Below are 13,006 nucleotides of genomic sequence, written 5' to 3'. Positions count from 1 at the left end.
CAGCAGTCTAGTTAAAAACCGACTAGAGGTTGAAGCGAGGATGAAAGAAAACAGCTACTTATAAAATACCTGAGCACAAACTCCTTTCCCTTAGAAATACCAGCTCGAGGCAGAGGAGACATTAAAAGCAAGTGTTATAAACAAGAAACCTTAGGCCCCGTAAGTAAAAAGCGAGGGGACCTCACAGGGACTGCACCATGCTGTCCGCTGTTTGATGCTGGTCTGCAAAGCACTTTCTTTAAACGAGCTTTCTGGGGTTAAAACACAAGTGAGCAACCTACCAAGCACCTGTAGCGTGTTACGCCTTATCACACAACCGTGTTACCAGCAGCAGTAACGTTCGAGGCAGCCATCATTTCTTAGCAAGACTGATGCCGGTAAACCAAGGCGAGGCTCTGAGGCACACTCTAGTAAGCGGCTGAAAGTTTTCTTGACAATAAGACATTTAGAAAGGGTAGAGCCATGCAGGGCTTTACAGTTAAGGTTTCAATGCGCTTAAAAAGCGGAAATGAAACAGCTTCCTAGCCTTCGGCAGATGGGATGTAGGGACAAGGCTGTGCTCTCCCGCTTCCCCTGCCTGCAAGAAGCTGGGCTCTGTCACAGAGCTCTGAGTCCTACACCCAGCTGGCACCAACTCAGCCTAAACCGGAAACAGCACCCTTTACACTTCCTATCGGAGTCTGGTTAAGTTCCCAGGACTTGCTAACAAACGTGAGGTACCCTTCTAATACCTCATGCCGGACTTAGGTATAGCAATTCAGTTCTGACCTTGGCATTCCCAGGATTACCAAAGCCATTTTTGAAAAGGGTAAATGTGTAACATTTAAATGCATTCTCCTGTTTTGGGGAGTGAGGGGGTGCCAGATTGCGTCTCCATAGGAATTGGAAATAAAGACGGACTCTCTTGCTCTTTAGATATTGGAAGACATTTTGCAACCTGTTACTGCTGCTCAGTGGAGGTTAAGACTTGTCTAGATAGGCCTTTGAGGAAGACACAATGAGGGGCATTTAACTTTTTTTCTTGGTGTATTAACAATAACTTTATTTTGAATCTCCCACTCCGTGTGATTTTAAGTGGACAGATACAGTCCACTGAAAATCCTAGAAAAACCAATCCTAAGGTTTCACTTGATTCCTAAAGGTAACTCTTGTTTAAAATCTAAAGGATGATGGAACAGGATGTACAATTTAACACACAGCTTAGGCTCAAGGTTAAAGCATGAGTGGTCAGCGCTCCTCTGGACTTGGGAAAGAACCAGGGTCTTCCCAGAGGTAGAGCAAGTGGGTTGCCTGCCCTAGGAGAAGCCTTCTCCCCATTTGGTGCTGAGCACACTCGTGGCTCTAAACCATAAGAAATATTAATGCTTGTCGCCTCTAGGTCAGCAGGCCAGCTCAACCTTAGAGAGAAAATGTGCTTAAGTTCTGACACACCCACGGCATTCCTGGCGGCCTTGGAATTAGTTATTCATTCCTGATGGCGAGGCTGAAGGACAGCCTTCCCTCAGTGTTCTGAGGGCCCAACGATGGCCTGAAATAGATTCGACTTTGCTCTCGTAATTCTAACATACAAATGCAATTCTTAAGGAAATACAGTTCTGAAGGAAAGATCCAGAAGGAGAAAAATTTCTTTTAAATCTCTGGCGTTTTAGAGTTTCACACTTCTAACTATCAAGGAAGGCCTTTGGTTCTCAGGAGCAGGGCGGGGAGGTTGGGGCAGGGAGAAGTCTGGCCATGCAGTCATGCTCAGCGTGCTTGCTGAAGCATCCTAAAGGCTGAGGAGTGCTTTAGGAAGCCACGAGGCGGGGGACTCACCGGGGTGTTGGACTGCTCCGTCAGTTTCTGCTCCCACATCTTCAAGCGTCTCTCCCTTTCTTTGAGCTCCTGCTCTTTAAAGCTGAGATCGCGCTCTAGCTTCTTCAGCCGCTCAAGGGTAGCCTCAATTTCACACCTGAGAGAAAGAACTCAGTAAGTCTCCGCTAATGCCTGTGGGCGCTCAGTGGGTCCATTGAGGGGCTAACAGAGAAAAAGCTAGGGTGTGGGCTTTGAGATTGGCCAGGAACCAGCCAGAGTAGCGGGACTCTCTCTTATCCTTCAAAACCAACGGTTAGTTTCTAGTTGGGAAAAACAAATGCGGAGCATTTTGACAAAGCGTCGAAGAGGTCGCACTGGTTGGGAGTGGCCATTTAAGACGCTTTACAGCTCACAAAGCATGGTCACAGGGTCTCTCATCTTAGTTCCAAAACTAAGGGAGGGTCTGTGTTGTGGATGGGAAAACGACACCAGGTTGTACACTGCAGAGCTGGCTACCGAGCTGGCACTCTTGCTCACAGAGTGGCTGGGTGAGGATCAGTAACCTGGGAGTTCCTCTGCTGACTCTGCGTGTGCTTTATCCTGAGAATTCCTGGGTCTGTTTGCTGAGAACAATAAAACAGGTGCCCAAGACTACCACAGAGAAAGCACAAGACTGGGCTGACGAGGCCTGGCCGGTCCACTATTTACACAAACACAGGCATTTTTTTCTCCATTTTTTTTCTACTGAAAATAGACATTTCTCAATATATTCTGATTATGGTTTTTCGTCTCCCTAACTCCTCAGAGAGTCCCCCACCTCAACCAAATTCACATCCTTTCTGTGTCTCCTCAGAAAATAAGCAGGCATCTGAAGAGTGATTGTAAAATAAAATAAGATGAAATGAAAATGAGCAAACTGGTATATGACAAAACAAACAGAAGGAAAAAAGCCAAAGAAAAAGTACAAGAAACACATAAAGGTGTGCATGAGTGTGCAAGTGCACATACACACACACTTACACACACAGGAATCCCATACAAATAATTTTTATAATCTAGCAAGCATGGGATACTTGTCTAGAGAAGTTCTGAGTCTCTTTTAGGCTCTATAATTTAAAAGGAAGTTCTTTCCGTCCTGTCTAGGCCACTCAGGACACTCTGCCCAGTAACAGAAACTGTTCCTTACAGAAACTGAAACTGGCAAGGTGTTTGGGTACAAACTTTTCCTCCTCCAGGGCTGTCACAATGTTAATGTCTAAATTTATGCTCTGAGAACTGGAAGTTCTCCGCCTTGAGTTTCTGAAGAGCTTGCACATGAGCCATGAGCCAAGTAATGAGAGAGGGAAGGGCATGGGTGTGTGTGTGTGTGTGTGTGTGTGTGTGTGTGTGTGTGTGTGTGTGTGTGTGTGTGTGTGAGTGATGCAGACAGACGTGCAGAGGAACACAGGAAGGTTAACGGTGTCCTGCAAGGACTTCCTGGTTGTCTGCTGAGCAAGCCTGTGCTGCACACTACATCTTCACGGTGAGACTTCGATGTGGAAGGATGCATGGGCTCCAGAGTTCAGCTGCTGGCGATACCCTGTCCTTGTGTTTCCAGGCAAGGACAGAATAAGTGGCTGTCTCCGTCCACCCCTATGATTTGTGTAACTTGAGGGGCAGCTTGGGGGTGGGGCTCCACCCACAGGTCTCCTCCCTGCCTGTAGGAAGAGCCCCTCGGCATGAAGGCTTCAGTGCAGCTTCTGTGTACCCTGGTCCCTTTTACTGGGGCCGTGAGAAAACATGAAGGGACAATAAGTCACAGTGCAGTCCCAAGAAAAGTCACGAAAGCAGAAATCTCTTAGAATTATGACTTTATCATAAAATCCAAGTTTAATCCTTAAGAGTTCTGACAAAAATATGATGCCAAGTCATGAATGAGTGTGTTTTAACTTTTCGGATGGAGAACTGAAGAGAAAAACTCAGCGTGGAACGCCTTAGAGTAAACTTTCATTACAAAGGAGAAAGAGCCACTATGGGCCATTGAGAGGGTCACTGGGGGCAAGCAGGGCACAGAGCGAGGCACTCTTGGTGGTGGAGTGGCCCGGGCCGCGCTCTGTGAGGCACTTGATAAGTTTGTCCTAACTCTCCTGCCAATGAGACTGATCCCACCAGAGCGTTCTCCTTCCTGTCAGGATGAATGGCCAGCACAGTCTGTTTTGCTTGTAACTAAATCCAAGGCCTCATCTCAAATTCTGGCTCAGGGAGCCCACTATGATTTTGAGCCCTTGTGGAAAACAGATCAACAGTTAAGTAAGCTGAAGGCTGTGACAGAAATGCAAACCCACTGGGAAGATGAGCTTCCCTAACCTGTCCTGTACGCCCCGAGTCCCAGCATTGCTCCTACTTGCACGCTGCGGGAGAGTGACCCGAACCCGAGGACCTGGACAGGCACCCCCGCCCCTTGTTGCTGACTTTGTTTTATGCATCTATTGATGCATTTAGAAAACCTTCCCATTCTAAAACTCCAGTTGTTGGAAACTGGTTCTCTCCAACCGAATCCAGCCAAGGATGGTTTCAACTAATATCACTTTTCCATTTTCAGGCACTGAACTGGAACTATCCTTTCATTAGACAGATTCACTATGGAGTCACAGGTCACGCTGAGGAAACAGCCACATGGCTCCTATATTACATGGAAAGTAGGAGTGTATAAAAGTTGTGGCATGAACACGTGATGGGTCCTCCTACCCAAATTACAAAGAAGCCATTCTTGATCTCTGCCTTTTGTTCTTGAAGGCATGTCATAGTGACTGTACTTTGGCCACGATGGAAAAAACAACTGGCAGTGTTTTGTAGATAGGCAGAACCTGAACGCTCCATTTCGGCCCCTTAGTTCATTCATGTACACCATTGCAGGTTTGTGCAGTCACACGTGATAACAGCGGGAAGCAGAAGTGTGGGGCCCCAGGTTCCGCTCCGACTGCTCGAGCAGCTGAGGGTTCGATGAGCAGAGTCCCATGTTAGCTCTCTTTCCTTATACTGTTTAAGTGGCCTTCAGTAAGCTACTTTTACAGAGGACTTTCAGGATCATTAACTTTCTAAATTAGATGTCTTGTCTGCCTGTGTGGAGAGAAGGCTTGGGCAGGTGGCCATCACTTGCAAGTGTCCCTGCGTGCCTGGATGCACACTTCATGGTGACTCCCATTTGAGCCCTGATAAAAGTTGGGGCAAAGGAAGTCATAGCAGAATGTCCTGTCCTTTGAACTATGGGGCGATCTGAAGACCCATGACAGTCTCTCTGTAATGTGGCACACTGAATGACAGTTTTCCACTTGATTGGTAACCTAAAGTGATCACACCCTGCAGTTTGCTTCTGAGCAAGAAAGGAATCTGGTAAAAAGAATGCTGCATATTAATGGAGAGCCGCCATGACCGATGACTGGGCACCGTCGTCCTTGTGGGCCTCATTATGGCTCCATTGCAGTACAATGTGAGCCCAGGTAAGTTACCCAAGCCACTGAGGCCTCAGGTTAGCTCCTGGGACATGACTGGGGCTGCTATGGGGATTGAGAGAGATAACCCAAAGGAAGCGTGGCATCTGGAAGAAATTTATGAACAATCACCAATTACTAGTATTTTAAGCATCATCCCTTGTGGCTTTAACCAGTTGTCAAGTTCAGTTACCATAGCTCTGCTGCCTCAAACTACTCTGAGGTGAGAGTCAGGTGAGACACACACGCTGTGTCAGAGCAGAGCTAACAGCGCCCGAGAGGCCCGAGAATGCCCCTGAGAAATGGTGCCCCCTTACTATCAGGGTACCTCCCCCATTCTTTAGTATCAGCTCTCTTCGTTTTCCATCCTCAAGGTGTGGGGTTTGTCTGTCTATGTTGAGATGGAGTTCTGCTATGTTGCCCAGGCTGGGTTAGAACTTGCCGTCCTTTGGCCTCAGCCTTTTGAGTAGGTGGGTCTATGGGCATGTGCTACTCTCCCCGGCTTTCACTTGAAGTATTTTAAACATTACATTTATCACTCAGTTAATCCAGACTTAATGAGGAAGTTCTTAAAAATGGCAAATAGGAAAATGTCCTCCCTCCGCGACCCTCTGGCTCTCTGCGGCATTTCCCAGTACGCATGGGCATGCACATTACTGTACACTGGTTCTTTACTGCCGCCATTTTGAATAAAGGGGCCTGTAGCTTCCATTTTAAGCTCATTTCTTAGAGCCACTGATCAGAAGTCATGGGCAGGATGCACCCTGCTAGGCGTGGAGACACCTTTTTTGAAAGCAGTTCTTTTATTACACAACTTCTGTCTCGAGCTTTGGCATTCTAAACGGGGTTGTCTGAACAAGTCCCCACACATTCTGTTAAAAGCCTCCCCATTGGTTTGCCCTATAATAAAGCCATAGTAGCAGGACTTCTGGGGCAAAGCATTTGTACATTTTTTTAGGGCATTTAAAATCATATAGTGTGAAATTCTGAAAAATCTCATGAGTTATTCACCCTTTTGCTTGTTAAGTGAAGCTGAAGATTTTCCATGTGCTTATTAGCCACTTGACCTCCATTAAATTAAGTTAATTAATTAATTTAATTTAAATTAATTTGTCAAGTTAGCATGTATAAGAGTGCATTCCCTCCTCGTATTTCATGAGTCACTGTACTGTGTGCTCACCTGTTCTTTGCTTCCTCAGCCCTCTGTCCTCCACACTAACCTCCTGCCAGTCCTTGCCTGTGATGTTTGAACCACACATTCTGTTGCCTTCTCTATTTCCCACCTCACTCAAAGTTCTTCCTCTCAGCCATGAATCTTTTTTCAGCTCTGCAACCCATACAGAGGTACTATAAACTACACAGGTAGTTTTATTTTGTGTGTGTACGGTGCTGTGGTTTATTCCTGTGGGTATGCACTGGTAGGTGTCCATATGCAAGTGTGTGCACGTGTGTAAACAGTAGATTGGTGTCAGGTATTTTCCTCAATCCCTCTCTACTTTATTTTTGAGGTAGGGTCTCTTGTTGAACTTGAAACCCACAGATTTGACTAGGCTGACCGGCCATTGAGCATCTGCCTGTCTCTGCCTCCCCAGCAGGATTACATATACATCCCACCAAAGCCAGTTTTTCATACAGACATACATGCACATGCACATGCGCACACACACACAAACTCGGGTTCTGCATGTAACAGAAAACACATGATGTCTGTCAGTCATATTTAACTTAGCATAATGATTTCCAGTTCTACTTATTTTCCTGAAAAGGCCACGATTTCATTTTTATTTACAACTGCATGAAATAAGGCATAACTGCATAAGGGTATGCCACATTTTCTTTATCTTACTGATGGTCACCTAGGTGGGTTCCATTTCCTGGCTATTGTGTAGAGTGCAATAAGCCACATGGATGTGCAAGTGTCTTAGTGATCTGTTAACATTGTCCTTTGGGTGTTCTGGTGGTTGAGTAAGAATGGCCCCCTTAGGCTCATACATTTGAGTGCTTAATCATCAGGAAGTGGCACTATTTGAGAAGGGTTAAGAGCTGTGGCCTTGTTGAAGGAAGCACATCACTGGGAGTGGGTATTGAGGCTTCAAAAGCCCAAGGCAAGTGGAGTGGCTCTATCTTCCTGCTGCCTGAGGATCAGAATGTAGGACCCTCAGCTACTTCTCTGACATCCTATCTGCCTGTGTGCTGCCTTGATCCAGGCCAAGATGAGAATGTACTAAACCTTCAAACTGTAAGCCAGCCCCAGCTAAATGCTCTCTTTTATAAGAGTTGCCATGGTCACCATATCTCTTCATAGCAACGGAACACTGAGGAGTATGGCTGAGTCATGGAAGTTCAATTTTTGTTTCTTTGAGGAATCTCTACCCTGATTTCCACAGAGGTGGCACAAGTTTACTATCCACCAGCAGCGAAGGATCTCTCTTTCCCCACATCCTCACCAACATCATCGTTCGCTTGATGATAGTTCTTTTTGTAAAATGTGCATTCATTAGAATGCTGTTTTAACTAAAATGCTGCTTGGAAGGTAGGAATCGCAGCATGTTTGGGGATCCAGGAGAGCTGCTCAGAGAATTCTTGAGACCTAGCTGGTTTTCAAGATCGTACACCATAACAGATGGCAGCATGACAGAGCTGGCTTTTCTACCCTCATGTTCTCAGAAGAACATATAGTTTTCCTGATGTTTTATATGGCATATGGGCCGTGGATGAAGGCAGAGGCAGACTTTATTATCATTTTAAGATTTGTTTTTATGTGTATCTATGTGTGTGTCTATTTGCTTGTGCATGCATGTGGGTGGGATCCCAGAGAGACCAAAAGAGGGCAATGGACAGCCTGGAGCTGGGGAGCCAGGGTGCCCTGAGCCTCTTGACGTGGGTGCTGGGAAGTAATTGCAGTCATCGGAATTAGGAGCAAGCACTCTTAGCCGCTGAGCCGTCTTTTTACCAGTGTGCATTTATTATTTTTTCTTTTTACGTGAATGAATAAATATATTTTAACTTTTTCTCAGTTCTATTTTTAATGTAATAAATATTACTCATTTGAACAAAAATTTCTTGGGGTCCCTCAATAATTTTTAAGAGTGAAATAGAAATGTTGGAGAGATGGTTCTCTGGGTAGGGGTGTGTGCTGTACAAGCATGAGGCCTGGGTAGGGTCCTGGCATGCACACAGCTAGGCATGACAGTGCTTGTGTATAGTCACAGCACTGTCTGTACCAGGCAGACAGAGACAGGAGGGCCACTGGGACTTGTCTGCCATAGCCTATCTCCTGGTTCAAGGAACAAGGAAAGAGTGAGATACAGGAGGTCCTCACTATTTCTGCACACACATGTGTGCACCTGATATACATGTGCATACAACGCCTCCCATGCACACACACATGAATATAAACCCAGGCCCTCCCTCTGTTTCTGCACACACGTGTGTGCACATACATATACATGTGCATACAATACCTCCATGCACACACACATGAACATAAACCCACCATGCACATAAACACATAAAAAATGAATTGGAGTCCTAGACGCAAAATTTCTGAGAGGCTCTAGTCTACCACTCTAGGGAAGAAAGTTATAAGTGAATGATGTTTCTGTTGTAAACTTATTTAAGATGGGTCTTGGTTTTGGCTATGGGAAATTTCAATAGTTGCAGAAAATTTAGTAACTTTGCTCGGTTTTCATTGTTGGGACACTTAGAGAACCCTCTCTCAAACACACTGATACTCGCAGTTTTAAAATCCCTCAAATCCCCTGGACAACAGATCAAACAGCATTTCCTTAGGGAAAGCCTGTATTATATATTCAGGTCGGATCAGATTTCATTGTTAACGCTCTGTTAGCCATTCCTTCTCTGTCACGTGGCTTGCCAGGCAGAATGCGGGTGGCTGTATCCTCATATTTAGCAACTGCTTTGGGGGCTGCTGCTCACAGTGTATGTCTGGCGACATTGTATTAATCAGTGTAGCCCAGCACCTACGGGAGCATCCAGGAGAGGTTTACAGACTCTGACCAGAAGCACAATGCCAAATGAGTTAGGTACACATTTATCTTCTAGGGTAAGAGCAGTGTTGTTTACATCACTACAGTCCTGCTCTGACTGCCTGCTGCCAGGCACCTTCCTTCTCTCCCTCCCTCCTGCCCTCCTTCCTTTCTTCTTCATATGTTTACTGAGCAGTTGCTATTGGACGAGATGGAGAGGAGATACACAAAACAGTTGCTTGCATTTCCAGCACTCCAGCCGTGAGACACATCCATGCAATGACCCCAGAGCTCTGTGGAACTGACCTGGCCAGAGAGTGGGGGTTGCTCCCTTGCAGAAATGCAAGGTCACCAGCTTCCTGATGGCTAATGGGAGCTGGGGGAGGTGGGGCAGGAGGAATGTGCAACTCGAACAGGGTGTCTATAAAAAGGAGACTGCACTGAGAGCTCTGGTCAGGGAGACCCGTGCCTCTGTGGAGGAACTGAAAGCTCAGGGCAGGCTCAAGACGGGGCTGGATGGTGGGTCTTCTGAACCGTGAGAATTTCTGTCTTTGTCTGAAGAGCAATGAAACACACATGTGGAGATTGAGGGGCCATGGTCTGATTACATGTTACTGTAGGAAACAGTGACACACTAAGGTTCTGTTAAGTTATGTTAGGCCAGAAAAAAAAAATCCCTCAGATTTGGATGGGAGCTCACGGCTTTAATTTTATATTGCTAAGAAAAAAATCATGAAAGTCAATGGCCCTAGATAGCTGCTTCAAAGGCATGAAAATAGATGAATAAGGCCACCGTAAAATATCAGTCAAATAGAAGGCTCCCAGTCACGTGTACTGACAGGCGGCAAGAGCCAGTGCATGCAGTACTGACTTAGCACCAGCAGATGGCGTAGGGCATCGTGTTACTGCCATGGATCTCAGGAGCAGGGATGAAGTTTCTTCAAATCTCCGCTGAGTCAGGGGAGGGACAGTGTCCAGCTCCCACACATGCTATTTATATTCCCTGCGTCATTCGACCTGGTCCAACTGTTTCATCTTGGACTTGTTTTTTCCACTCACACAGTCCGATTCTCTCTCTACTTATTTGTTTTACTAGGGTTTATAATATCTATCGTGTTTTTATAGGTTCCCCAGTCCCTGCACTAGCAGATACAGTGCACATGGCAAGTCTAACACTATGCGTGTGTGTGTGTGTGTGTGTGTGTGTGTGTGTGTGTGTGTGTGTGTGTGTGTATCTGGAAGGAGGCCAAAGCTTCTTACCACAGATTGTGTACAGAGAAGGATCTGGAAATGGCTTTTGTTTCTCAAGGTATGACGTCAGCCCTCTTCCCAGACACTTAGATGCATGCATACTAAGACAACAAGCATAGAAAGACTCTCACAAATGAATGCAGGGTTACAGCTCTGGGGCTTGCTGCCCCGTGCCCCGCTCCCCATTCCCCTAAGCTGTGCTTAGACATCAGGACTGTCCATCAGTGTCTGGTTCTCCTCAGCCTTGGGCTGGGACTCACACTGGAGCTACCTACCTCCATTCTGCCTTGTTGTGTAAAAATGAGTTACACTGGTCAGGAAGGTTCGTGTCATTTGACATGGACTCCAGGATTGAAATGATTTGCTTGAACGATGGCCGTTTCTGAAAGAAGAGAAGAAGGAACCACCATGAGATTCGAGGAATGAAACAGGAGAAAAGTGCAGCCTCAACATGTCAGGGTTCTGACTGTGTGTGTAAAACCAGCAGGCCACCGGGCGCAGGGAGCCATGGTCTTCACCCGCAGTTAGTTATCCTCAAGGATACACACACGTGTTGATTTTTACCACGAAGCCTCCGGTTGGGATAACAAGTACTCGTTTGTATGTATGGAGAGAGGCGCTAAGTCTTACTTTGAGGCATGGCCAAGAGCTCCGATTTTAGAGATGAACCTGTGCAGTGGACTTGGTCAAAGCTTAACTACACTGTGCATTCTGGGCTCTGCAGTTCACAATGGTTCCCTTTGTCTTGTTTTTATAGACTGTGTGTGGGCAGGCAGTATCTGCTTACCAACCCACTGGAACTAACAAGACATCCCAAATCAGTCTGAAAAAATTTTTAAGCCAGGGTAACATCATTGTCCTCAAGGTTTATCCCATGGCTCTGACGGCAGCTCCTGAAAAAGCTTGCCCAGTCTGTGTCTAGCAGGTCCCGTCTCTGCTCACCTCCTTCCTCTGCAGCCAAGGCGCAGACAAAAGGTTAAAACAAAAATGGAGAGGCATAATAAAAGGATGATGCATGCTCTCTCCTCATCGTGCCTCATAATTACACCATTTCAGAACAAATTACAGCTACAGCAATTAAAACACGCATTTTAATTTAGGAGCACAAAAACAGGAAGGAACAATGTTGAGGTGGCTTGCTCTTAGGACCTGGTGCTTCTGACATTATTAAGGAAAGCACTTTCCCCACGTTTCAGAAATGTAAAACTAGGGTATTTATTGACTTCTGTCTTCGTTTATTTCGAGGGCGCCCACACGTGCGTGCACACACAGATGGTGTGTGTGTGTGTGTGTGTGTGTGTGTGTGTGTGTGTAATAAAGCGTAGTTAAATGTTACTGGTGAACAAAGGAAAATGCTTTAAATAGGGTGCATGAAAACAAGTCTATGGTTTTAAACTTCATTCCGATCTTCCTGTCTCCCACCATGTGTCAGGTTTTAAATGAAAAACAAGCAAAACAGAAAACCCCCAAACTGTGTAACTTTGAACAAAAACTGACAATAAAATAAATACCGGAAGTGCAGCAGGAAAAGCAACAACAGGGCTAATGATTTTTTTTTTTTAAAGACCTGGCTCATGGACCCCAGGCTAGCCCTTTAACTCCGTGTAGCTGAGGATGACCCTGAATTTCTGATCTTCCTTCTACCTCCCAAGTGCTGGGCTATATAACGCACCTAATTTATGCAGTGCGGGGAAATGAACCCAGGATCTTGTACATGTTAGCCAAACATTCTACTAACTGAGCTACATTCCCAGCCCAATGAACTATTAGAGACTTATTTTCTCCTACATTGAATTATTCTTGAAATAAAATTAAACTCCTTTGTATTCAGGTGGCAAGCATTTTCTAATAAAACATCTTAAACCCAATTCTCATACATTATTAGAATGAGCATTTAAAACGCAGGCATGGCTGGCTGCAGTGGTCATTTCAGCACTCCTAGCTGTTGAAGGGGGGCGTTGGTGCTGAGACAGGAGGATTACTGGAGCACAGTAGTTCAAAACCAGCCCAGGCAAAATAGACCCTGGCCTCCAACAACAATGTAGAATTCTGTGGTCATGGTCTCAGTGTGCTGTTTGGAGAACGGGTATGCTGTGTAGCATCTGGCGATGCTCCTCTAAAGGCTTATTTGCCTTGACAGTGTGATGAACAGATTACTTATCTAGGAAAGAAGTGACAGCCAGGACCTCTCACTAAGCATCTTTAAATCTTTGTTTGCTATGTCCATCTTATACACAGGACAACAGGCTTAGAAAGGTGGACATTATCCAGCTTTGTACAGAAAGCTGGTCACAGAACCTGGGTTATGCTTTTAAATTTAAAATCTTTCATCTCATAGGGAATGATACCAATTGCTACGTAATTCTCAGCTTTAGAGATGCCATTTTAAAACAAACCAATACTCATCTTTTATTTCTTTTTTTATTTTTATTCATATGCATATATATGGTATATGTATGTATATATATTTATATGTGTATGTATGTATATAATTTTATTTTTGAC

At 45.4% G+C, this 13,006-nt stretch overlaps 1 protein-coding gene across 1 annotated transcript in view; it reads right to left on the bottom strand.

Annotated features, from left to right (window-relative positions):
• The window catches only part of Map3k20 (mitogen-activated protein kinase kinase kinase 20), a 159,321-nt gene that overhangs the window by 48,087 nt on the left and 98,228 nt on the right, over positions 1–13,006 (bottom strand). Inside the window, 2 exon segments of the mRNA XM_032903486.1 lie at positions 1,813–1,948; positions 10,777–10,883. Coding sequence (XP_032759377.1) covers positions 1,813–1,948; positions 10,777–10,883 — 243 coding nt within the window.

Source organism: Rattus rattus, chromosome 5 (genome assembly GCF_011064425.1).
Source record: "Rattus rattus isolate New Zealand chromosome 5, Rrattus_CSIRO_v1, whole genome shotgun sequence".
Lineage (NCBI taxonomy): Eukaryota > Metazoa > Chordata > Mammalia > Rodentia > Muridae > Rattus > Rattus rattus.
The sequence above is the reverse complement of the archived record's forward strand: the minus strand, read 5'-3'. Positions and strand labels throughout refer to the sequence as shown.